Source organism: Fukomys damarensis, unplaced genomic scaffold, assembly GCF_012274545.1.
Source record: "Fukomys damarensis isolate Sample0158 unplaced genomic scaffold, DMR_v1.0_HiC HiC_scaffold_2, whole genome shotgun sequence".
NCBI classification, from domain to species: Eukaryota; Metazoa; Chordata; class Mammalia; order Rodentia; family Bathyergidae; genus Fukomys; species Fukomys damarensis.
Window position 1 is genome coordinate 40,013,574 of NW_022900914.1, and position 26,095 is coordinate 40,039,668.

General features: G+C 33.2%; 2 protein-coding genes across 4 annotated transcripts in view; both read right to left on the reverse strand.

Annotated features, from left to right (window-relative positions):
- Wdpcp (WD repeat containing planar cell polarity effector) overlaps positions 1 to 26,095 on the reverse strand; it is a 249,506-nt gene that overhangs the window by 140,754 nt on the left and 82,657 nt on the right. For all 3 annotated transcript variants that reach the window (XM_010609751.2, XM_033764324.1, XM_019205328.2), the window contains exons 7-9: positions 15,217 to 15,331; positions 13,008 to 13,141; positions 9,107 to 9,298 (exon numbers count right to left, since the gene is read on the reverse strand). In XM_010609751.2, coding sequence (XP_010608053.1) covers positions 9,107 to 9,298; positions 13,008 to 13,141; positions 15,217 to 15,331 — 441 coding nt within the window. The remainder of the gene's footprint in view (positions 1 to 9,106; positions 9,299 to 13,007; positions 13,142 to 15,216; positions 15,332 to 26,095) is intronic.
- On the reverse strand, positions 22,707 to 22,986 carry LOC104852193 (U6 snRNA-associated Sm-like protein LSm6). Its single transcript, XM_033764335.1, has one exon. It carries the CDS (start codon positions 22,947 to 22,949, stop codon positions 22,707 to 22,709), a length of 243 nt encoding a protein of 80 aa, XP_033620226.1. The 5' UTR covers positions 22,950 to 22,986.

The following is a 26,095-nucleotide window of genomic DNA, read 5'->3' on the forward strand; positions in this document are numbered from 1 at the left end:
AAAGCAAGACATTTTTATTTAAAATGTAGGGAGAAACAGATAAACAATAAAAATGAATTTAGATAAATATGACAATGAGACACAGAAAGAAAATTCAGTTGTTCAGTTCTGGGAAAATGGTAACACACGATTGATAGAGATAATGAAATGAAGTGCACACACCTGCACTTTCAGCAGGCTTTTAAAGCTATTAAAATATACTGTATTGAGTAGAGTCATATGTAATGAAAATATATTAATACATTTATTAACTAAAGACATTCTGTTAGATTGTTGCAACTAAGTAGAAAACAGAATTATACAGTTACTGCAAAATACCAATGGAAAACAGTTTTAAAAATCCAAATTTGTAATGTACTAAGACATTACTCATCTATATCTATGTACTATTTTTTTTTCACAAAGTGAAGTCAGATTAAAGTCATGAGATGATGAAGGCCAAAATACGATGCTAAGATAAAGGAATTCTGAAAAATAGTAGGTGTAGTGAAGGGAGAAATGTTAAGTGACAATGCCCTGAAGAAAAAAGAAAAGGAGAAGAATTCAATAAAAGAGGATTGCATTTGGTGACATATAACCTATCAAGATTAATTTGAGCTCTACTCCAACCTTCCAAAAGGCATGTTCACTATACCCTCTGCAAACTTTATGGTTAAGGATTCCCTTCTCTTGATTTGTTCTTGTTCTTAATCTTATCTTCAGGTAATCCTCCAACTTGGTGAATTCTGAAAACTAATAACTTTAAAGATTCTTAAAATATATGTCAGATTTCAGGAACTGGTTGCAAGAACTCAAGTAGGAATGCTTGTGAAAATGATCAGGGTAAAGCATTCTGACAAAAGTGAATAAGCACATGGTGTAAGAGAAAAGTAGCATAATAAAGGGATTAAAAAAATAAAAGATTTTTATAATGTAAAAAGTCTGTTGAAAGTCTAAAAATCTAAAGAAAACAATATTTGCTTTAATTGTATAGCAACATTAGGGAGGTACAAAGAAAAGCACAGAAACACAGGCAGTGCACTAGTTTAATCACAGGCTACACAATGGTTACAAGTGGCCAATAGGGGTTATCATTTCAAAGATGTATGCCCATGGTCTATGGATATTGTGTGTGTGTGGTGTGTGTGTGTGTGTGTGTGTGTGTGTGTGTGTGTGTATGTGTGTTTCAAATTAAGGAGCAGCAGAAAAAACAAAGAATAATGATTAAAGTTTTCCAATTTTCAAGGATAAACAAGTTGATAATATCAATAGATTTGTTTTAGCTAGGTTTAAATCAGTCAGCTTTTAGGTTAAAACTGTTGAGGAATGCAGTGTAGAAATGATTCATCTTTATTCCTAAAAAAAGCTAAATTTGAAGAAAGCAGATAAATTAACCCAGTAGTCTTCAGAGGAAACCACTACAGAGAAGAAAAGGCATAGTTAGTCAATATGACTGATGCTACCTCTGAAAGATATTTTCAATATTTGAACAAAGAATGGCAGACAGCCAATCATAAAGAGTTAGATTAGCTCAAGATTCTCAAGTTTCATGTTTCAGCTGGAAAGGATACCTATTGCAATTCTTAAAGTCATCCAACATGCAAATTAGGAAAAAATGTATTTACAGTGGACTTTTCTAGCTCTAAAACTTTCATCAATGGGTAACCAGTTTATTTGAAAGGTTATGAAGCAACCAAAAGTTCTTACCTTATAACTAGTTTTTATTCTAAAATTTCCATTTCCTCCCCTAACTTTGCAGAAAATTTTAAACATGAGATTAAAAAGTACACTTTACTTTTACTTCTCCTTTGTCAAATATCAGTTGACTATGGGCCTCTAGTCTATTCTATCATCTGTTTGCCTTTTCTTTTATTAAGTAATTTTTAGATATACTGCAGTAACTTATAAAAAGTAGTTCTATTGGCTGCAAGATTGTTTTGTAATAGAAATATATAAACATATAATTTAACACCAGAAAGTATAGATAGAGAATTTTATGTTTTGACTAGAAATGTTTATCTTTCTAAGGTTTTTCTTGTTTGTATGATATTGATGTATTTATCCTGTATACAAATGTCAGAATTAATTGAAAGCTAGTAAAAGTAGATGTATTTATTTGAAAACACGTTATTACTTTGTTTATAGTTGATATATTTGAATAGGTAAAGATATGGAGCAACACAGAACTATCTTTCATGGCTTATTAAATAGCAAATTAGTAAACCACAAAGGAGAGCAACTTAGCAATAGCTAATACAATTGTAGGTGAGTCTCCTACACTAAGAATCACTCAGTGTATACAGGGAGATATGTACAATAGTATTCATAGCAGCATTGTTTGTGATAGTAAAAATATAGAAATAACATAAATATCTACTAGCAGGAAAATAAAAACATACTTTATGGTGCATTCAGACGATAGAATGCTATAAGGAAGTTTAAATGACTGAACTAGAATTAGTGCACACATAAGTACAGAGAAATATGTGGAAAACAACTGTAGAAAATACTATCTTTTTGTTTCAGTTTTTAAAATGTCACATATACAGTTAAAAGTCTGTCAGGTTTTATTCCTTTCTTTCTTTCCCCAGAGACAACACCATTATAATTTGGATTTACCTCACATGTTAGAAGACACAAAATTATGCTGTTTTAAATTTTATATGTGTTATACTGTATCAGATTGTAATTTTATTGATCAATTTATTCTTTTGAGATTTCACATAATCACATATTAGTAGTGGTTAGTTAGTATAATTATCCTGACAGTGTTAAGTATGTACTGTGGAACAATGTATACAAGTACTTATGGGATGGATACTCTAATTCATTCCTTGTGTCTCCATAAACTAATACTACTGGTTTGGAAAAGATGAGATAGATATAATTTAGAAGAAGTTAAATTAAAAAGCACGTAGTGCTGTGTTTCAGTTAGAAATATCAACATAGACTACTATAACTATGTGTATATATAAAATTTTTAATTCTTTCTACTAAAGAAACATAGAAACTGTGAATGCCCTAATAAGAGGCCAATATCCCTACTGTACTGCCTTGCAATTAAAATACCATTTTCCATACATGAAAGCTGTGTCTTAGAGAAATAACTAATTTCAGGTCTAGGGTGGGAAATGTAGAACATAAGCATGAAACATAATGACTGACATACCAGACAGCAGGAAATCAACCCCACATTGCTGAGGTCATAAGAAAAAGAGGGGTCCACTAGCCAAAAATAGAAAAACTTGAGTTTCCCAAAGGATAACTATTATATTTTATTAAACATATCAACATCAAACATGTTTAAATCCATAAAATAATACACTATTACAAAAATTAAAATTGATTTATCATTTTAACCAGGCAACCACTGCATTATCTTAACAACTGATAGACAATAAAGAAACATACATTAATTCTCCTTATCCTGTATGAACACAAGTGGGAAAACAAATAGAAGCTGAGCAGAGGTATCTCTTTATAAAAGTATCCCAAGTAATAAATAAAATAATAAAATTAGAACATTACCATTTTGCAGCATTAATGAATTAACATTACTGATAACATCAACAAGGAGAAACTAGGCAAGAACCTGAAATTATGCACCTCCGATTAAAGAACTCACCAAACCATACAGTCTTGTTAAAACTATAAACTTGTAGAATTTTCAAAGGACTGAGAAACACAATGAACTATGCTAGAAATATACAAACAACCAGATCCAGACTGTGGAACTTGGGTTTCAATAGATCAATGTTAAGTAAAAGAAAGGGATAGATGGGACCTTGAAGATTAAAATTACATTAAATGTTTTTAATGGATATTACACCATAGTTTTTGAGGTTACTTAGATGACAAACTGTATGGATATACAAGACAGTGATTAAAGTTCATGACAATGGTTACTTTTGGGGAAAAGGGAGAGGCTAAGACTGTGACAGAACATAAGAGGTACTTTAGCATATTACAAAGTTCTTCAACTTGGGTGCTGTTTCCAAGAGGGCTTCCCTTACAAAAGCTGTTTATCTTAAAATAACAAGACTTTTAAAAACTGACACTCTTAAGTGAAATAAATAAGTCACACGTGTAAATACTGAATAATTTCTCTCATGTGAAAAACTATAATTGTAAGTAAGATCCTAATGGTATAACTGACAATGTGAAATAGGAAGAAAAGGGCCAAAGGTGTAGGGGAAGTGTGAAGGGTAGGGGAAAGGTAATAAGGGAAAAGAAAAAAAATATGAGAAAATGAAAAAATGCAAAGAAAATATTTGTAAATAGGGAAGGGAGGAGAGGGTAAAGGGAAGGCAGGAGTAAGGGGAAAAATGAGAACCAAGACCTGTCATGTAAAGGTACAAGATCACAATGGTAATGTAACTGTACTGTACACCTAAAATGTACCAATAAACTCAATGAGAAAAAAAAACTGATACGCCTAAAATACAGCAGTGTGCATTTATCATTTGGTTGATGAAGGCTGACACAGTACACACATTTCCTTGGTTGAGATGTTTCTTGGATATTTGGTCTTTTTAGTTAAATATATCTGCAATAAATTTTCTATATGCCTTTTTTTTGTCAAATTTTACTATATTAACGGTCATATTATTACTTTATTAGTTACCACTCCTGAAAAAAAATCACTGCAAAAATAGTGTTTAATTCTTATGAAGAAAGAGTAATTTGTGAGATTTTTTCCCTATCCCTAACAACAGCTTCTACAGCCTAATAGCAGTTTTTTTAAAAAAAAAATTAATTTGGTGAACAAATTCTTGTTTGTTTCTTTGTCCACTTCGCCATGCTAAGAACTGAACCCAGGGCCCTCACATTGAGCTACTATCCCTAGCCATTTTAATTTAATATTACTTTACTTATTTTTTTAAATTTTAAAATAGTGTCTCACTAAGTTGTTAAGTTGCAAAGGCTGGGGTCAAATTTATGATCCTTCTGACTCACTCAGCCTCCCAGAGTGCTGGGATTCCAAGCATGCACCACCCCACACAGCTCAGGTGATCTTGTCTGAATAACAGTGTAAAATTACCACGACATCCAGAAATCATTATCAAATGATTACATCTAAACAGTTAAAATATCTGCCTAAGTATAAAAGTAAGGTCAGAGTAAGGTGTCCTCATATTATTGTCAAACTTAATGAATAAGGTAGTTCTAGGAAGATGGAATAACTTTTCAGAAGGAAGTATAAAGAGTATGGGAAATTTAAACTAATCATTACCATATTATTTAACAATCATATATACTGTAAAAATATATTTACTTATAAAAATTTTGTTTCTACATTATCTACTGAATATTTTTAAAAAGAATTTTTCTTCTTTCACTACATAACTACCTCGGTTTTGTGCTTCTAATTAAGATACGGACTTATTTAGAGCTCTGTGGTATGAAATTAAACCAGCAGTTTTCTAATATCCATAAAATAAATTTAAAATGTTTTTCCTCTGAAAGACAGATAATTCAGTCACAGAAAGCTTATTTCTATGTTTCCTTTGTTTTTCTTTTTCTTTTTTTAGCTGCTCAGTAAGCCAATTTTCTACTTAAAATTTACTGTTAAAACTCTCATTAGATTCAGTATGTGGGCTTTATCCTCTCCATGGTGTGTTATACAAAAAAAGAGGCTTTTTTTTAAAAGTTTTCTATAAAGCAGTTGATCTCAACTTGGATAAACATAAAAATCCCCAAGGAAACCTGTAAAAGATACTGTTATTACCTCCCCTCCAGAGATTCTGAGGGAACCAGTCTGGGTGGGCCCCTTAAAAGCCCTACAGGTGATTGTGATGTGTTCCCAAGACCAAGAACTCTATACTGTTCTAGGATCTAGGATCCTACCACTGTCCAAATTAAAGCTTATTATCTTTTTTGATTGAATTCAGATGGGATATTTTTAAATTCTGTAGTTTAACAGACCAAAGATAGAGTTTTTTCTGAGACTATTTTTTTTTAGTTTGAATTTTAGGTTTTAAAAGCAGTTATTTCATAATTAAACCTTATGTCTTCAACACAAAAAAAGTAAAGCACTTTTCTAGACATTTCTTCCAAAAATCGTTTGCCTTTTGTATACTAAAGGTCACATGAGTTTCTGAAAAGTAAACATTTACATTTTTTTCCCAGCAAATTAGTTTTGTCAGAATAGTCTAATTCCTAAAACAAAAGCTCTTGCAGAAGGAGAAAGGGAAGAGAAAGAGAAGGAATAGGAAGGGGAAGAGGAAAAAAGGGGAGAAAGAAGGAGGAGAAGGAAGAGGAGGAGGAGGAAGAAGAGAAGAAGAACTGTGTTATCTTAATATACTAGAAGTGAAAAAGAGGAGATTATGCAATGAATAGTGAGTACAAAGATCATGCCTGGGCTGGAGGTGTAGTTAAGTGGTAGAGCAGTGCTTGCCTAGCAAGTATGCAGTCCCAGGTTCAATCCCTAAACCCCCCCCCACACGGAATGAATATCAAATAAAACTTTACGAAAATAGATTCAAATTCATAGAATAGATTATTTTATACAAATACAAAAAAGCTGTGGGAAAAAATCAAAATTGCGAGAAACAGCTTGTTAAAAATGGAATCAGTAATTAAATAATCTACTCTCTTTTAAAGACACAACACACAGGAAGTTTAATAGATAAAGTTTACCAAAAAATTTCAAGTACCATTCCTTTTGATACTTTTTCACAGAACAGAAAAGAAAAAGCTAGCCAGATCACTCCACAGAGCTAGTAAAATCTTCCTACTAAACTGAGAAATAATAAAAGTAAAATAATGTACCAACCTCATATTTGAACACATTATGAAGCTTCTTTAATCTTATCATCTCTCTAAGAATCAATCATTCCCCATTGGTTCCCATTACAGTTTACACAGTCTAATCATAGCACCATCCACAATTTTTTTTCACTTTTGGGGAATGAATTTAGGACTTCTTAAATGCTAACTAAATGCTCTACTGCTAAGCCCATTCACACTTTTAATGTACTTACACATTTTTACATTTGTCTTTCACTGTTGAACACTAAGATTCTTGCTGCCAGGACAGTTTCTTAGACATATTTTCTGGTATCAAATACAGCTCAATAGTTGCTGAATGACATGGTTTCAGATAGAAATACCATTAATGTGTACATGCAAAAAATGGGAAATAATAAGTCAATGAGCAAACTCATTTGATTACAGCATAAATTTGTATAAGAAAATAACATTGAAGGGCCAAGGATTTAGTTCAGTGGCACCATGCCTGACTCACAAGTGCAATGTCCTGAGTTCAATCCCCAGTACAAAAAAAAAAACAAAAAAAACACATAACACTGGAAAGATACAAGGCCAAGGTCAATCATCATGGGTTTTTCAGTGTGAGGCTGAGTTTAGTTTCAGAATCTTGAAGGCATTTATGTAGGTGATGGCTAAATCAGATATGTGCTTCAGAACCCAGATAAGCACATTTTGGAACTATCAGGAACCTGGAAGTTACTTATTACGTTGAAATTTATTGTTTTAAAAGAAAACTAAAGCCAATCATAGTATGTAATCAACCTAAAGCCATTCAACATAAAATTAGCAGTCTAATTTTGGAAGAAGGAAGGCTAAAGTGTTGGAGAGTAAACTCCACTAAGGTCACACAATAAGTATATGGTACAATCCACAAGTAAACACAGATTTTTCAACTCTGAAGTCCATGACCTAGATTAACACCACACACTGAGAAATACAGATCATATATACCCTAATTTCATGCTAGTGTACTCATTTAAAATAAAGTTTATTTATTTTATTATATAGCAAAGCATGTATAAGAATTCTAATTAGCTTAATTACATTAACTCATTTTCATGAAGTCTTTTTTCTTTGAGCTTCTGGACCCAAGATCAATAAAATGATAGGTGTAAGCCAGAATGTAGAAGAACACAGAATACTTGCTCAGTTTCATAAGATCCACATTTAAAGCACACAAGTAACCTTAGTCACTGCAACAGAACTGGAAAAGCTCCAGAAAAAAAGAAACTAAGAAATGCATAGCAGAGAGAGGATTCTTAAGAAAGCCATGTTTAACAGGACTCTGCAGTCTTAAAACAGAGTCTGAAAGTTTATAAAACCAAGAGGTAGACAGGTATAAAGAAAACTTAGACATGTTCTCTCAGAATACTAATTTGACAGGGACCAGGGGAAAAAATGAGAACCAAGACCTGTCATGTAAAGATACAAGATCCCAATAATGAATGTAACTCTACTGTATACCTAAAATGTACCAATAAACTCAATTAAAAAAAAAAGAATACTAATTCTAATGAATACTTCAAATCTAAAAAACAACAGTTTTAGAAGAAATACAGAAACATACCATTTCACCCCATCAAAACTTTAACAGAAAAGGATAGAAGCCCTTTTTTAAAAATTATAAAAATGAAAAAGAATTGTGTATTCAAAGTGCTGATACAAAGTGAAAATACATATAGGTTCACCTATATGAATGACTGAATGAATAATCCATTGATGGAAACAGAGTAAAGATCTCCTCACATTGTAGATCAACCATTTGGCGTTCCTTTCAGATATTCTGATCTGAGAAGGTGGCCTCTCTATCTTCCTCGTTACATCTCTTCCTGCCCCACTAAGGGTTTCGTATTATAGGAGTCTGCACAAAACAGACCCTTGAAAAATGTTTGCTAACTGATTGATTAATGTTTTAAGAGGATAAATGGTAAAACAACTTTCAAAGGCATGAAATAATGAGCAAACAGTAAGATAGTACCAATGAAAATAAGAATGATAATAGTGACTAGTTAACTCATTCATCTTCATGAACTCCACTTTCCAAACAATGGAACTACAGCATATAGTAGTTAGTAACTTGATCAAGCACAGAGAGCTAGGTGGTGGCAAGGCTAAGATTTGAATCTGGAAGCCTGTGATCTTAATCACCATACTATTCCAGCCAGTCCTGGGACTGTATAATTATCCTCTAGCTCTGACACCTTTCAGGATTTCATTTCATATGGAATTTCCTTTTCTGAATATTTGAAAAAATAAATTATAGGTTTAAAATTCACATTTATTTCAGAATAGAAAAATTAATACTATTACTTGATTCACACTTCATTTAAAATGTACATATTTCTTTTATATTTACCTCCAGTTTTCCTTGAGCATGACCCAGCAGCAGCAGATTGGCTCTGTCCTTCTCAGAAGAAATTGGGGCCCACAGCCAACCATCATCACTGACCAGTGGCCACCAACAAACAACTATATCCTGGATGCAATTGATAGCTAGACGGCGTTCTGTTGTTCTATTTACTGGACCAGGTATTTCACAATAGGAAATCTAATGGTTTAAAAAAAAGTGTACAAGAAACACTTCTTTTAAAAGATACAAAATCCTCAAAGTATTACAAAAATTAAAGCATCTGTAAATGTGGATACATGCAAGTAAATATGCATATTAAACATGTGCTTATGAAGGTGTCAGAATTTACCAAATTCTTTTGACACACATATAAAAAAGACATATGTTCAAAATTCTCCCCGTTTTTAGCAGAGGAAAGGAAAAGAAGAAATGTGAATTAGGGAGGAATTGGATATAGCAATTCCAATCAATACCAAAATGTACAGTCATGGTTGCTTGACAGTATCGACCTACACATAGGATTTAAGACCAGCTGTATTAAATGACAAGTTCAGTACTGCTGACCAAGACTGTCTGACTACTGTTTAAGACATAATATGTTAACAATGACTGACAACAATAAAAGGAAAAACAACTTGAAGCAAATATCTCTTTAAAGATTATATGAGACATATACACATATATTCTGCAGAAAAGGGATAAGCCATAGCATCATGCGTAAAAGTTTATGTAGCTTCTGAGAATTATGCTTTTCTTTCTTAGGAAGGATTTGTAGAATTTATTATTCAAACTATGTTATTTTGGAACATGGTTATTTGAAAACATAAGCACGACACCATCTGGGTGACACATGCCAAGGAAATATAGATTGCACAGTATTTCTGCTTAAGGAATTAATGGAAGGTTGATAGCTTGGAAGTAAAAAAAAAAAAACTATCTTGCCATTGCTGGTCAGCAATAATCGAACCACTTTCTGGGGATTAAGCGCATGGCTAAGCCTACTGGACCAGACACTAGCAAAGGGCAGGGGGTCTTCTTATCAGAGAAATGCTTCTGGAGCCAGTCTCACTACATGACAGATTGCTTTCATATTCCTGTCTGCAAGGCAACAAAGGATGGCAGTAATGCGATAATGCCAGAGTGCAATGGGTGTTAAGAACCCGTTGCATTTATGTATTGTATTTAGTAAATAATCAGGCTCATCCAAATTGTGATCTCACTACTCAACCAAGGCCATTAAAATCAAGGTTAATGCTTTAATAATCCCCTGCTATTTTTTTTCAATATGGTCAAAAGGAGCCCTTTTCTATTTGCATGGCCATAATATTATTGACCTCTTCATCCTCTGAATGCACATCAAAAGGAACTGAAATCAAAGTAATTACCAGTGTTGTTCTCTCATGGTAAACATTTAACTCCTTGCACTGTCCCTTCACTGTTAAATTGAATTGGATTTTTAAAATGTAGACAGGAAAACTTGTTAAAGGTCAATAGTTTCAAGATATTTACCCTGAAATTTTCTTTGCCAAAATTATTTCAAATCTAAAATAATTAAGTTATGGCACAGCAATAAAGAAAGGCAAAACTATAATACTCTATATAGCTTCCTTGCTTTAAAATCCAAATGGTTAATGACAAAACACATATGTACTTTATACTTTTAAGTGTCAATTCTTATATTTGAGTTCTTTATGTAATTATTCTAACTTTATTCTTGAGAGGAATACCACAATAGAATTTGTAAGTGCTTAAAATATACACACATTAAATTTTAACATACAAATTATCATGTAAGCATGTAAGTTACAAATTTCTATGTGAGGAAATAGTTAAAATAAATGTTTGGCATTTTCAGTTCACATAAAGCAATTATTATTTGAAATTTCAGGTTTCTTATGAGTTTTAATGGTTTCAGTATTCTCTCATGATGGCGAGGAGGGCAAATAAAACATAAGCTTCTTATACTCTCAATGGATAAGTGACAGTTTTAACTAATTATCACATTTTTATATTTTAAAAATTAAAATAGTAAATGAAATTTATAGGTTTTCCAAAGAGAAAGATTATTTTTATAATGTGCAGAAATGACATGGAATATCCATATTTCTAATTTCTGAAATCCAAAGGCAGAAAGAATAAGTTAATTATTTCCCTTAAATTATAAGGACCCAAATACTAGGTTTCTTTTCTAAAACTTTTCATAAGACACACTGACACCCTGACAGTTTTTCTCACTTTTCACTACCAGGAAGCTACATTCCTAAGTTGGGAAGACTTTACCAAGCTATCTATCACACCTAAGATGAAAGAAGTAATCATACAAAATTTTATAAAATAACATTAACAACGCTTATTTTAAATGTTTGAGTTAAGCATAATGGTATATTTAAAGACCAATGTTAATAAGTGAACATTTTAAATAAATCTACAGTTAGCCACTTGGAAAATAATATCCCTTTAAGAATGCTTAAGTGACTTCATTTTAAAATTTTCATTCTTTATTAGTATATGCTTGTGATACATAATAACTACATTCATCTTGGGGGATTCATACATACACACATGGCATTTTGATCATTTTTACTACTTCTTTCCCTAACTCCTTCTTCCCTAGATTCCCATTCCATTTCCAGAGTCTACCTCCCTGTTTCCTACAATTTCTCTTTTATTTTGCTATTGAAATTATTAATATTTAGGGTCTCGCAGAGAAACCATGCAATATGTAACCTCCTGTCTCTGATTTATTTCACTTAGTATTAATAAAATAACTTTGGACTAGCCAAATATGTGAGTACCACGAATTTCCAACTAAAGAAAATCAATACTACATAGTTTCATAGACCCTTCACAATTTAGCAAACAAACCAGACTGTAGTTTATTACCATAATGAAAAAACTCAGTTAGTGTATTTTATTCCATACAAATAACCTTTTAAATAGGAATAGATGCTTCTTCTAAACAAGATCCTCCCCACATCATAACCACCTCAAACATAATAAATAATAATCCCAAAGGGCAATAAATTAGGTAAATACTATTTTCCAAACACACACACAAATTTTAAGACAAAGAGCTGACTTCTAAAAATCTTTTCCCTTGCTATAGACAGTCCAGGTGTGGCATAAGTGCGTATATTTTCTAAGGAAGCTATATATTAGCTCTGTTCCTAGTGAACAGTGAGTCTCAAATCCATGTCACAGAGGCTGAATCAATCTTACAAACACAAGTCACTGCTGAAAAGAGGCTGTGAATTGAAACAGCCCAGAAAATGTGATAGATACATACCGTAGAAGAGAGTATGCCCTCCCAGTAGTTAAAATGTAACAGCAAAATTTAAACATATCATTTAAAATAAAAATCTTGCCTTAGTAGATGAAATGTAAGTATCCAATACAAGGAAACAAATTACTGGGAGTTTGTGAAGGGCTACTACATATGAAGTAAATTTCTTTTTCTATTTTCTCCAATTATAGTTGGGGGGAGGAATTCTTCCTATTCTTTGTTATACTTTTCTATTAATCTTCTCAAGTATATTCTTTTTTTCATTTCTTGTAAAATGGAAATCAGAGAAGCTACAGAGGTTCTTAGGAGAAAATAAGAATGGTGTATATACTATCACTGGCAAGAAAACTATTTTCCAAAATGTAGCTTGCCTGTTATCTGTCTTTCACTTCCATAATTACTACATAAATTGCTCCAAATATGCCATTATTAGACATCCTCTATCTCTGAACAGTGAGGAAAAAAAAAGTAAACTTTAAATGACCACTGTTTGTAGTAAGTCAAGCTTAATCCTATCATAATTCTGATTTTTCTGAAATACAGAAATGTTCAAGAGTAAGTATAACATCAAAGTATGTGATATTCTTACTTTAATAATATGGCTATATAAATTGAAATCTTTACCTTATAATCCAAGGCTGAGAGTTTTTCTAGTCTTTTGTTCACATCAGGAGAATCCATCTTCTTAGTAAACTGAATAAAACATAGTTTATTTTGTCCCAAAAATGATAAAAGGATGAAACTGTCTGTAAGAAGAGCTAAAAAAAAAAAGATTTGATAATACCAAATTAGATTAAATTATAATAAATTTTTAGACTTAAGTATTACAAAAAGCCATTTTCAGAAGATAAATATTAACTGGAATCAATAAGGTCTCCTAAATGTCATCATGATGTTCTAGAAGGATATTAAAATATTAGGAATAAATAATAACCATCAATCTATATTTTTCTTATGACTATTAGGATATATACTGATATTTGGGGTCAACCACAAAATGAGACATATGTGGAACCAAGGATAGAAAAGCATAAAATACTAGTTCATACCAGAACAAAAGTTTTTTTAAAAACTACTTTTATTTGTGCTCTACTTCCATGTTTATTATATATTATAAACCATCTGAGGGGATAAAGTCGATTGATGAGAAAACACTGATCAGTATCTTCTACCAATCTGTTTTTAATTTAAAAAATTTTCATCAGTGATCTTTCTTCTGAAGATATGAGTTGAATGAAATAAAGCATATTATACTCAATAACTACATTATAGAATTTTTTATTAATGAAGGCTAACAAAAATACAACCACTGCTTTACTTCTAAAACATACAAGTAGGTTGATGCTTAGTAACATGGGTACATGAAGGGCCATTAGTGGTACATCAAATTACTGATAAAAACATATAATAAAATTTTGAGAAATCATTTGTATTTTCCCTATATAAATAAATTAAATGTTTTATACATTCTTCTTTACTTCCACAGCCCCAGCCATGCAAGTGGTGACCAACAGTAGATCTACACAATTACAGGAGAATGTGGAGAACTGCCAAGAAATCACATCATGGTCCCATGAGACTGTATTATTTTAGGTATAAATAAAAGAAACAAGTGAAAAAAGCTCAGAGACTTGAACAGTATTGGAAGTTTCCTTTTTATTCTTATATAGGAGCATCAACATGACAAAATCATCACAGTCACTATTTCATTTGCAATGTCAACAAAGGATTTGATTGTTAGAGTATGAAAACAGAGCTCTTCCACAGGGAAGCTGCATTAGTATATCATCCTATAAGGAAAGGGAAATAGCATTTTCTCAATCATACCCTGCCTGTTGTTATCAGTAAGTAATGTTGCAATGTTGCTAATTATAGCCATCCTTCAGTGCTTTTCTTTAAAATGATGTGATTATTTCTGATTATTCAGAGGTAGTGAGAACACACAGAAGATTTCTTCACTCTCACCTTTGTCATGTCTACCAGACTACATTTTTCTTTGATTAATTTAAGATACTCACTATTTTCAATCTTTTATGATATTGCAATCTACCTTTATAGCTTTTTACCTTGAATAAAAGGACATAATCATAAAAATTCAGTAGTCAGAAAAGTATAATGGAAAAGAAAATGAAAGTTGCAGTAAGAACCTGTGTTCAAATCTCAGCCCAGTCACTTTATACCTATATGAGCTATAGCAGCTCAGCATCAGTTTATTTTAAAAATGGAAACAACTAAAATGTCAGTAAACTCATTCAATACATGGCTTAAAATCTTTTTTTGTGTGCCTTGGGTCACACTGACTGTGGTATCACCTGATAGAACCAGAATAATCTATCATATGAGACCATGATGCTGTTTTTTTAAATTTAAAAATATAACCACAATCTCTGAAAAGTTACTATTCACATACCTTAGTAAAAAAATCTTTCTATAAGAGCTGAAACACTTATAATTTTTTTACTGGTGGCTGTGTTGACATATTTGTGTTGTTTCAATAAAAATTCATTTAGAAATGAGATTTTGAGATGTAAGTAGAGGAATAATTTTGAAAAAATATAAAGCCTATTTTGAAAATAAGTTCACCTTTTTAAAGGAAAGAGCAGAAAATACTCAGAATATAATAAGCCTAAAAACCTGACAAGGAAAAAAATCATTGATATTAAATTTTGGTTGAAACTTGTACAAGTCCCAGGGGTTGTAAGTATGTTATTACAAGCAATTACTTGTTATGTTTGCAGGCCCCCAGTGGTAATAATTAGTCTACCTGTTGACACACTATTTTTCCTGTCCCACTGTTAATGTAGGCAATTGATTTGCACATGGGGGTAATTACCATCACTGATGGTGTCTGAGATGAGCTTCCCCACTAGGCTTCTGTCAATCACCACTTTCTCCAGCTGTGGCCCAGAAAGGCTTAGAGACACCAACACACCTGAAGCAAAGAGGAGCTAAAACCAGGTAAGAGGGAGAAAGGGAGGAAGACACGCTAGGTATTAGAATCATTTAAAATCCCTCTTCAAATGTACAACTTAAACAGATATTTACACATGTACTTATACCATGAAATTATAAAGAGGTTTTCTTCATTGAAAAAAAATCACCCCAACATTCAGAGTAAAAATAAACAGGCAGCTAACACCACTAAGTACTACACTAATTAAAGCTATATGTGAAAAGCTAATTGGGTGAATGTTTATTAGAAGCCTAATCTTATAAATACTTAGAGAATGTGCCCATGAAGAAATAAATGCTGGGCCTGGGATTTAACTCTGGTTCCATTGCCTGCCTCACAAGCGCAAGGACCGAGTTTGATCCCTGGTACCTAAATACATAAATAAATAAATAAATGCTTTATTTTGCATTTATAAAATGTACACTGTATTAGAATATTTTGAAAGGTTACTCTTTAATATCAAAAAGTAAATGAATTTTAAAGTTTGAACAGTTACACATTAAATATAGAAGAGAAGCCATTATTACAATGTAAATAGCTAATGTTATGATTTATTTAGAATTTAAACCATACTTTAAAAATTAAAGACCTTGTGAGTCTAAAATATTAAAATACATGTAAATCAGTGCAATTAAGCAAATATTAAATTTTTAAAATTTCAATAAACAATACATGCCATAAACAATTTCGGAAGAACAAAGAATAAATATACAGGGGCTTTATCAATATCAGTGTTCAAGGGACCACCCACCAAAAGATGATTGGATATCACCAGTGTAATTTTATACCACTCCTTTCCATTTATAGCAGCATAATTCATTCATCTCCAAATGTTTAAAACTTCTGAAAGGACTATACATATGTGTATACTTGTTATCTAGGAGATTTTGAAACATCAACATTGGAAGAAATTGTTTCACCTTCAAAGCAACAGACTCAAAGCTGATGAATCATGGAATAACATATGGTATAAGAAGGAAAAAAACAATTGTCAGTAAACTAATCATGAACATGCTAGCCAAAGTCAAAGATAACTATGATTTAAACAAAACAGGGGAATCCCCCACCCACCTAGGCATCATGTCCCAGCTAGAGATGATTCTGTGTGAAGACATACTTGGGTATGTGTGAAAGAAGAGCAGCCCACAGGACCAGGGTCCTAGAAAGAAACACCACTATTCCCTTACTGTCCAGGCAAATGAATCAGAAGTGAAACTAAAACGTTCTTTTGTAAATATTGTTATAATCTTTGTCCTACTTATCAGAAACTTAACTTTTCCTTGATTTAACGGACTGTTCCGTTTCATGTTAATGCTTCTATAGGGGTGTGAAGGGTTGGGGGAGGGGGAGACGTAATCATCTTTATAAGTTTTGAAGATTAATAAGAGAAGGTACATGTGTTCCAAGAATTTCCAAATACTTAACAATTAATCTCTACTGAATTACTTCAGTGCTGCATATCTTGATGGCAAATGCTGATATATAATTACTATGGGAATTCCCCCATAGCAACATAGCCTGTGGTCTTCACTCCTCAAATCATTTCTTCTTGGACAGGCAGGTTTAGAATCTCTTCCTTATCTAGTTTTTCCCTTCTATATACTTTGTTTTTTCCCTATTCGGTTCAAAATAGCTCTTAAGTCTGTCCTTTTCTACTATTGTTTTTTTTCTTACTGAATATTTACACCTATACTCATAAGTACCTCTTTTCCTAATTATTCATTGACACCAATTCCTTATGGACACTGGCTAAGCCATAGTTATCTTTGTATCTTAAATACCTAGAATATGTTGGGCACATCAAAGGTACTCAATAAATGTTTGGAGAAAAGTCATGACTAACTCATTATGGGATTAGATAATTTGCAAGAGAAAACCTGGCCTACATTTCCTCTTCAACATGACATGGCTTTTCCTTCCCCAGCATCCCTCCAAGCATCCAGCCCAGACTCCAGCATTGCCAGTGACCAGGAGTTCATTGCCTTACAGGATAGCTGTCCTACTATGGGACAGTTCCAATAAATTTAAAGATCATTCATTTCTTTTTTATTCAAAAAAAACTGAATGTTGATTATATGCCAAGCACTAAACTAAATTTAATGACTCAAAAAATTGATCAAATATAACCTTTAAGATAAGTTAGATGTAAGTTAATAGAGAGATACAAGCAAATAAATGCTGTTACTCCTACTTTTAATAGAAGTGCACACTGAGTAAAATAAGAATTTGAGAAGCCGGTGACCCTTGAAGTTGACAGTAAGGCTATACTATAGCTGCCTTCTCAACTTCCACTTGATTCCAGTTTTTCTTTAGTAGTTCCCCCTTCAACTATTCAGATACTAACCTGATGGTTAACAGTATGAACTCCGAAATCAATATTGGCTCTATTTCTTGCTAGCTGTGTGATGATGAAGTTATTTAACCTCTCTGTATCATCATCTCATCTGAAAATAGACATGATAGTACTTACTGCATAGGATAAGAACTAAATAACCTTTACGAACAGCATGTAGAATAATGCCTGGCATATAGTAAATGTTGGCAATAACTTTAACCATTACTCATATATGTTCTCACTATTCTCTTTGCCATCTTTGAACACAACTTTGTCTTTTTAAAAAATAATTGTAGCTGCACTGGACTAAAGATTAAACAGGCGCATGAGGCTCCAGGTGAGTTCTAACCAGGAAAAAGGACAGTTTTTGTTGCCTTTCCCAACTGCTCTGACTTCATAAGGACATTCACTGTCTTCAAAGTACCTGTAGGTTCCTTCAGAATTTTGGAAATTAATTCATCCAAGACTCTAATTTCTTTTTCCTGATTTTCTGCTCTCACCACCACTATCACAGAATAACCCTTCTCTCCTAATAGAAACTTCTCTCTATATATAAATTTCTCTCTCTATATATATAGAAATTTCTATATGTAAGCACAAAATTAATTTTAAAAGGCCACTTTTGTGTGATGGAAAAGGAAAGTGAAAGCTGCAGGACTAGGTAAAAGAGGGAATTAACTAAAGCTACCAAGGATTCGGAAGGGAGGGTGTCATGAAGCAGTAGGAAGCATCATCTGTTCTTTGCATGGACATGGGATTGGTGATCTGGACACTGGATCCTGTCCAGAGATCTTGAGTGTTCCTTCATAATCTTTCTCACAGGCTAGGTACAGCCCCTATTCCACATTCACTAATTCATTCCACAAATACATACTTAAAAAGTTGTATGATCCAGGTACTGTTTCAAATGCTAACGATCAGCACTGAATTAAAAAAACAATACCTTTGCCCTTCCTGTCCTCATGGGTATGGGCACATAACCACCAAATAATAAGTACGGAAGAAAAGTACAAAACACAGTAAAATAGGGATTTTAGATAAATGCTATTTTACCCAGGATGACTAACAAAACCATTAAAAGGCTGTCTTCAGAAAATGGCATTTGAGTAGACCCAAATAAAACAAAGGCATAAATATCTGGAGAAAGGTAATTCAAGACAAAGAGAATAGCAAATGTAAAAACTCTGAACATGGAATGTGCCCTGGATAACAGATGAATGCTAGGCCAAAGTATTTCAATGGGAGAGGGATATTCACAGAAAACAAAGGCACAGAGGTAGTCAAGAGTCAGGTTATGCTGCTGAGCCTTGCTGATGAGAAGCCACTGTATTTTAAGCAGCAGAGAATTATGATCTCATTTAACTTCGGGGGAGGGAAAAGAGCAAAGAGACCATGATGAGGCTGTTGAAGTGGTTCAGGAAAGGGAAGAGAATAGCTTGAATTAGAAAGTCAATGCTGAAGGCATTGGGCAGATTTCAGATTGTATTTATTTATTTATTTATTTAGTACCAGGGATTAAACTCAGGACCTTGTGCTTGCCAGGCAGGTGTGGCACCTCTGAGTTAAATCTCTAGCCCTACTGAGATATATTTTAAAGAATATTCATTAGTATTTGCTGAAGGAGTACACGTGGCATGTACGAAACTCAAGGTTTTGGGCGTGAGCAAGTAGGTTATCTGAGATAAAGAGAAGCAAATTTAGATTATGGGGAATCAACAGTTTGATTTTGAATATTTTAAGATGTTTATGGAAATACACTGGAGATATCTAGTGGACAATTAGAAATGAGTCTGAAGTGCAGTGGTGAGTAAGAGGTGGAGATTTATATTTTGGAGTCACCAAAAATATAAAGATAATATTTAAAATCATGGAAATGGACAAGCTCTCCTTTAAAAATGAGTAGAAAGAGAGAAAAAAGTCCAAAGTCTGACCTCTAGGATATTCTAATCTTTAGAGATGTCAGATGATCAGGTTAGGTCTCTTACTGAAACCAAGACTGAGTACTTGTTAGGATCAAGAATGTCCACCATTTCAGATCTCTATAAGTTTTGTAGCTAGAGGCATTCCTGATACCATTTTTTAGAATATGAAGGCATGGATAAATTAATAAGCTGATTAATACATCTTATAAAACAGCCTGTGGGAAAGCATAAAGTTTCCAAAGTACTGGTGCCAAAGATACTACTGGATATAGTAAAGGAGATAACCAGTGTCACAAAAATAATAGCCTGAAACTCAGGGAAAGAATATTCTAGCCCTAGACAAGAAAGAGCTAGTTTCAACTCTGCCTATTTTCCCAAAGCAGTTAGTCTTAAGGCCCTAAAAATGAAAAGGGACTAGGATATCATAAAATTTGGTAAGGTAAAAAGGAAAAAGGACACTAAGACTATGTCCTGTTAAATAGCAAGTGGTTAAGGGATTCTGACAGCTCGGAAAATGAAAAAGGGCAGGCCAGGTGGCAAAGGGAGGCACTTCTGAAGCAGAGGCACCTCTGAGCTTGAAAAGAGCTCTAAAGATGAACCAATGAGAAGTGCAGTGGGATTTCCCAACACTATCCTCCTTTTAATGTTGTCTTTTGTGCAGGAGACAACTAAGGCAAAATTACTGAAGCTTTTCCTTTTCTCTGACACTCCTCCAAACAAGAGTGGGGTATCCAGGATAGGGATTTAGCTCAGTGGCACCATACCTGCCTTGCAAATGCAAGGTCCTGAGTTTGATCCCTGTACATTAAAAAAAAAAAAAAATGGAGCAGATATATGTCTAGAAATGCTACTGCCTGCTAAGTCTATTTCAAATTTTCAAATCTCATTTTCATACTTATTCTCACTATAAAACAAATGATGCTATATTTTAATCCCTTCTATTTACATAGGATGATCATTCCTAAAAATAATTATAATCAGGACAAATTCACAAAAGATGATAAAAAAGGAAATTTCACATTTGTTAGTAAATTTAAAATGTATAATAAAAGCAATGGCAAGAAATGAACCTGAAGACATATTAGATTATTATGGTTTATATCTAAAATGTACCCCAAAGCCTCATGCGCTCATAGGTGGGACTTTGGAAAGGTGATTGGATCACAGGGGCACGATACTCATGAAATAATCCACTGGTGAGCTAACAACTAAATGAGACTTAGGAAGCAAAACCTGGTTGGAAGAGGAAGGTCACTGGAGGTGTGACCTGGAAAAGTATATCTCCTTCTCTTCTCCCTTGATCCTTCTTTCTGCCTCACCACCATGGTATCCATAAACAAGTCTCTTCTGCCATGACCCTCTACCATGTTGCCCTGACTTGGAAGCAGCTGGCTATGGACTGAAACTTCTACACAATGTGAGCCAAAATAAGCCTCTCTTCTTTTAAGTGTGGGTGTCAGGTATTGTCTCAGCAATGAGAAAGTAACTAAGACACAAATAATATATTACCTTTGCAAAGTACTTTACAATTTATAGAAAACTTTTACATACACTAAAATGCATGTAATATGTCAGTATAACTCTCGTAGAGAGTAAGTATGCAAATTTTAATAAATAAATAAATAACAAAATAAAAATAGTAAAAAACAGGGAGACAAATCTTTTGCAAATAGGAAGAAGACCAAGCGATAGAGGGAGGGAATCCAGAGGAAGGAGAAGGGGAAGTAAAGGAACTCAGATGTGTTATGTACATGTACCAACTCCTTACAATGAATGTACTCATTATGTATTACAAACATGTACTAATCAAAATTAAAAATTTTAAAAGAGTAGAAATCAAGTTCTTATACAATCAGAACAATAAACCACCTAACCAAAGGTCTCATACTAGTGGGAAAGTTGTGACCAAAATAGGTCAATTAATGACATTCCTATACTCTCTGATACTAAGGAACTATCCTTAATTTTCACTTTTTAGTTGACTTCCATGTAATACCCTATTTGTTTTCCTTTCTCTAGCTCTTTTCTTTACTCTAAACCAGTGATGGTGAACCTTTTAGAGTTTTCAATGATACAAACAGCCCACCTGGCACACATGCCATAGATTTGTCACCACTATTCTAAACTAATGGTTCTGAACTAGGGATGACTTTGGCTACCAGGGGACTGCTAGCAATCTCTGAAGACACTGTAGTAGCAACATCCACAGAGCCTAAAATTAAGACTATTTGTTAATGAGTTGGTATGGAGGTGAAGGGTTTTCCATGTCTCCATCAAGTAGATTTAGGAGTTCCTCAAATTCTAATCAACACTTGTCTCACAAAGAGGAAAGGTAATATGATAAGATGTCCTTTGACGTGAATAAGGATCTGCTCAGATGTGTCAACAGAGTGGTGGACAGTGCATTCCAGATCAGAAGCCTAAAGGAAACTTGTTCTGTGTCTCTAAGCACATTCAGGGCTATGACTCTGATGACTAATGTCAGTTGCGAAGACACAGAGAGCCCCAGGGTAGGTTACACAGCTAACCTTAGTGTAGCAGAAATATCCTGTTAGAACACCTCCTTGCTTTTGTTCTAATTTTCTGCTCGCCAATCAGCCTTATCTCTAATTTAGTCTCTTGAGTAATTTATCCATCAGATAGGAATGCCCCAAGCAAATAAGCAATGTTTATGATGCCAGATATGTCTCACGTTGTAAATTGATAAACTGCCATTCCAGTCAATAAATTAGTCACTTCTGAGTTTGGCTATTGTGAACATTGTTAGTATAAGAAAATAAATGGAGATAACATAAAAGATAAAATAAGTTTAATTTATCAGAAATTTTCTGCCTAAGTTCATGATACATTGTTGTGGTTTTTTTGGGGGGGCATTTTGGCATTTTTTTTATTCTTATAGCATTCTGTGTACTGACACAGATGTAAAAGAAAATGACTGAAACTTAAATGTGAAAAACTTTTTATAATTCAATCCATAATTTTATACATGTTCGTGAAAAATCACCAACTCTTATTAAGGCAAGACAACTTACATCACAAAATAACCAAAAAAATGGAAAATATTTCATAAAAAATATATTCCAACTATGAAAAGAATTACTTCCTTGGTGTCTTCACAACCTTCTCTTCTGTGTACTTATGTATAATATATTGTTTCTTTGGGTAAATGCATCCCCATACTTATTCTTCAGTTGTCCATTTACATGTTCTTCTGTTTGCTCCAGGGCTATATTCATGTAGCCATCCAGGCAAGCCAGGACCCCTTGATAATCCACTCCTGAATTTAATTTGACCACAACTGGCTTTCTGATGATTTGCTTTAAGAAGTCACTAGGAGTTTGCTTCTGCAGACTCATTTTAACAATCTTGGGAGGTAGGAAACCTGAGTTCAAATTTCAGCTCTGCTACTAAAACTTGGATGTATGACTTGAGTAACTCATCATTTCACCTCCCATGGCCCCAGGTTCCTCATCTCACGGCTGGGAACCAGAACCCCGCGCCACACAATACTGTCTCAGGGAAAACCCGATACATTGTTGAATGAGGATGACATTTTTAAAAGTTTCAAAAGTGACAACATCCAATTTTATCAGGGAAAAAAACCAAGTATGATATGCCTACACACAAACATACTGAAGTTGTAGGAACACAAGAAAATATCAGAAAGAATACACAAAACTGTTGGTAGTAGACACATCAGAGATGGAACTGGGAGATGGGGGGGGCATGAAATTTATCTTTTCGCTTAAGAGATTTTTGGAATTGATACTAGGGATTTTTTTACTTTTGGTTATTATTTGGTATTTTTATATAAAACTTTTCAAAAATAAAAATGAAGCTCTTAAAATATCTAACCATACATTCATTTTTACTTTATGGTTTTAAAAGAAATGACACAAATATGTTTCTGAAGTCAGAATGTTAATAATGCACTAAGAATGGTTCCTTCCCTAGAAAGTTCAATTAGGACACCAAAATTATTCCCTCGTGTCTGTAAGTAACCTCATAAATTCTCGATAATCTTTTTATTATTTTGCCTTTTGATTATTCATCCATCTTCAATTTCCTTCTTTACTTAAAGTTGCCAGTTACAACTGTAAAATATAGTATATTTAAACTATGAATTACTATGCACCTATTAAAAATAAGGAGGTAGCTATACATTGTTGACAGGTTTTATATATTGTAATGTGAAACAAGTTACAGAACTATAGGTATATAATTCCATTTGTTTAAAAAACTGTATATATACCTAACGGGATGAGTATCTGAAGAAGGTTATAAGTCAAACTGCTAACCAGTGGAGAGGAGAATGAGTTTGAAGTAAGTAGAACATTTACTTTTTTATATGTATCTATTTGTATTGTGCACCATTTTACAATTACCAGGAATTATCTTTATCATTTTAAATTTTAAAACATTAAATGTGGAAATAAGATCAAAGCTAATCTTTTTTCATTTCCTTTAGCTTGATATTGCCATTTTTAATTACTCACTTTTACCTACAAATTTCAACTATACCAGTATAATCTGATGATTTTCTTTCTTCTATTTATATCAGGTCTACCACTTTAATATACCTCCTTGTCCATTCTCTTTTATTAGGAACATACTCAACAGTTGATATTTATACCTTCCAACTATCCTTTCCTGTAATCCACATCAATGCAACATAACTAAGAGTATTTCCAGGCCATGAAATAATAATCGTTGAAGATGTTCCAGGAAACACAGAAACCTGTCATATAATAGATCTCTCTTGGAAACTGACAGCACTACCTCCTGCGTAACTGAAATTCATATTCTCACCTTCATATGCAATGGGACACCTTCCTAATTTGCCAGCATAGACTTATTATGGTAGGTTTAAGCACAACAAAAACTTCTTAGGGTAAATACTGTTAAATTGCTACTACTGCTTTTTGCTGACTTAGAAGAACAAAACTAGAAATATCTAAAAGTAAAAATTATCACATAAAGAAAATGTAGGGCATATGCCAAAGGGAATACTACAATCTTGAAAAAAAATTTATCATTTGCAACAACACAAATGAAAGTGAAGGACATTATGGTAAGTGAGATTCTAGGCAGAGAATGACAAATACTGCATGATCTCACTTATACGTGGAATCTAAAAATGCCAAACAGAATAGTAGTTATCAGATGCTGGGCAAGGTCAGGGAATTGGAAAATGCTGGTCAACGGGTAGAAATTTTCAGTTAGGAGGCATACGTTTTAAGATCTACTGCACAGCACAGTAACTAGATTTTTCTCATCTATCCTAATTATTACTCTCCCTTTTTTTCTAGGTTAATGAAAAAGTGACAAATTTTCAAATAAAATTTAAATTATATGCTCACATACGGTTAGTTGCTTAGATGTTGATATTACTCATAGTTAGTCTTTCTTTGCAAAGCAGTGATAGAGACTGAATTTACTACTTTGAATAGGTTGAGAGTTCTCATGCTGAGACACACCCAAAGCCTAGGAACCATTACAAGACAGTTACTCCCTGAAGGCATCTCAACACAATCAACATAGCGATATCCATCCCAACTGATCTTCAAACTTCAACTGATCTGAAAATTTCAACAACAAAAAAACAAGAAACATGAGAAAACAAGGCAACAAAATGCTACCAAAACTTCATGCCTTCAAAACTAATCCCAGATACTCAAGTAGACAAAATTGCAGACAAAAAATTTAAAAAATGATAGTCAAGATGATCAAATGAAATCAAACAAGATACAAAAAAGGAGCTGATTAAGAAAGACAATACAGGATATGACAGACCATTTCAGTAAACAGACATGGATTCTGGAAAAGAAACAGAAATACTAGAAATGAAATACTCAATTAAATAAAAAACTCAATTGAAAGTCTCAGCAGTAGGCAGGATGAATTAGAAGAAAGACTATCAGGGATTGAAAAGAATGTGGATGTACTAGAACATTCAGTTAGTAATAATGAAAAAAAACAACAAGAAACGATGAAAAGATTATGCCAGAGCTCCCAGAATCTAAAAGAACAAATTAAAGAATGGTTGGTCACAGGAAAGGTGTGGAAGTACAGGCTAATGGCAAAGAAATCTATTCGCTAAAATTATATCAGAGAAATAAAATTATTTCCCTAATCTGGGGAATGAGACAGATTCTAGGTAATGGAGGCATTCAGAATCTCAAACAGATATGACCAGGAAAGAACCTCTCAACAACATATTATAGTTAAATTGGCAAAAACTCACAACAAAGAAAAAAATATTAAAAACTATTAGAAGGACGGGGGATTTAGCTCAGTGGTTCGGTGGCCTGCCTTGCAAGTGCAAGGACCCGAGTTCAATCCCTGGCACCAAAAAAAAAAAAAAAATTTTAGAGAGAAATACCAAATCACTTGTAACAGCAAAACCATTAGAATAACACTATATTTCCCAACAAACTCTGAAGGCCATAAATTATATATTTTAAGCCTGGAAGGAAATAATTGTCAACAGACTATGATAACC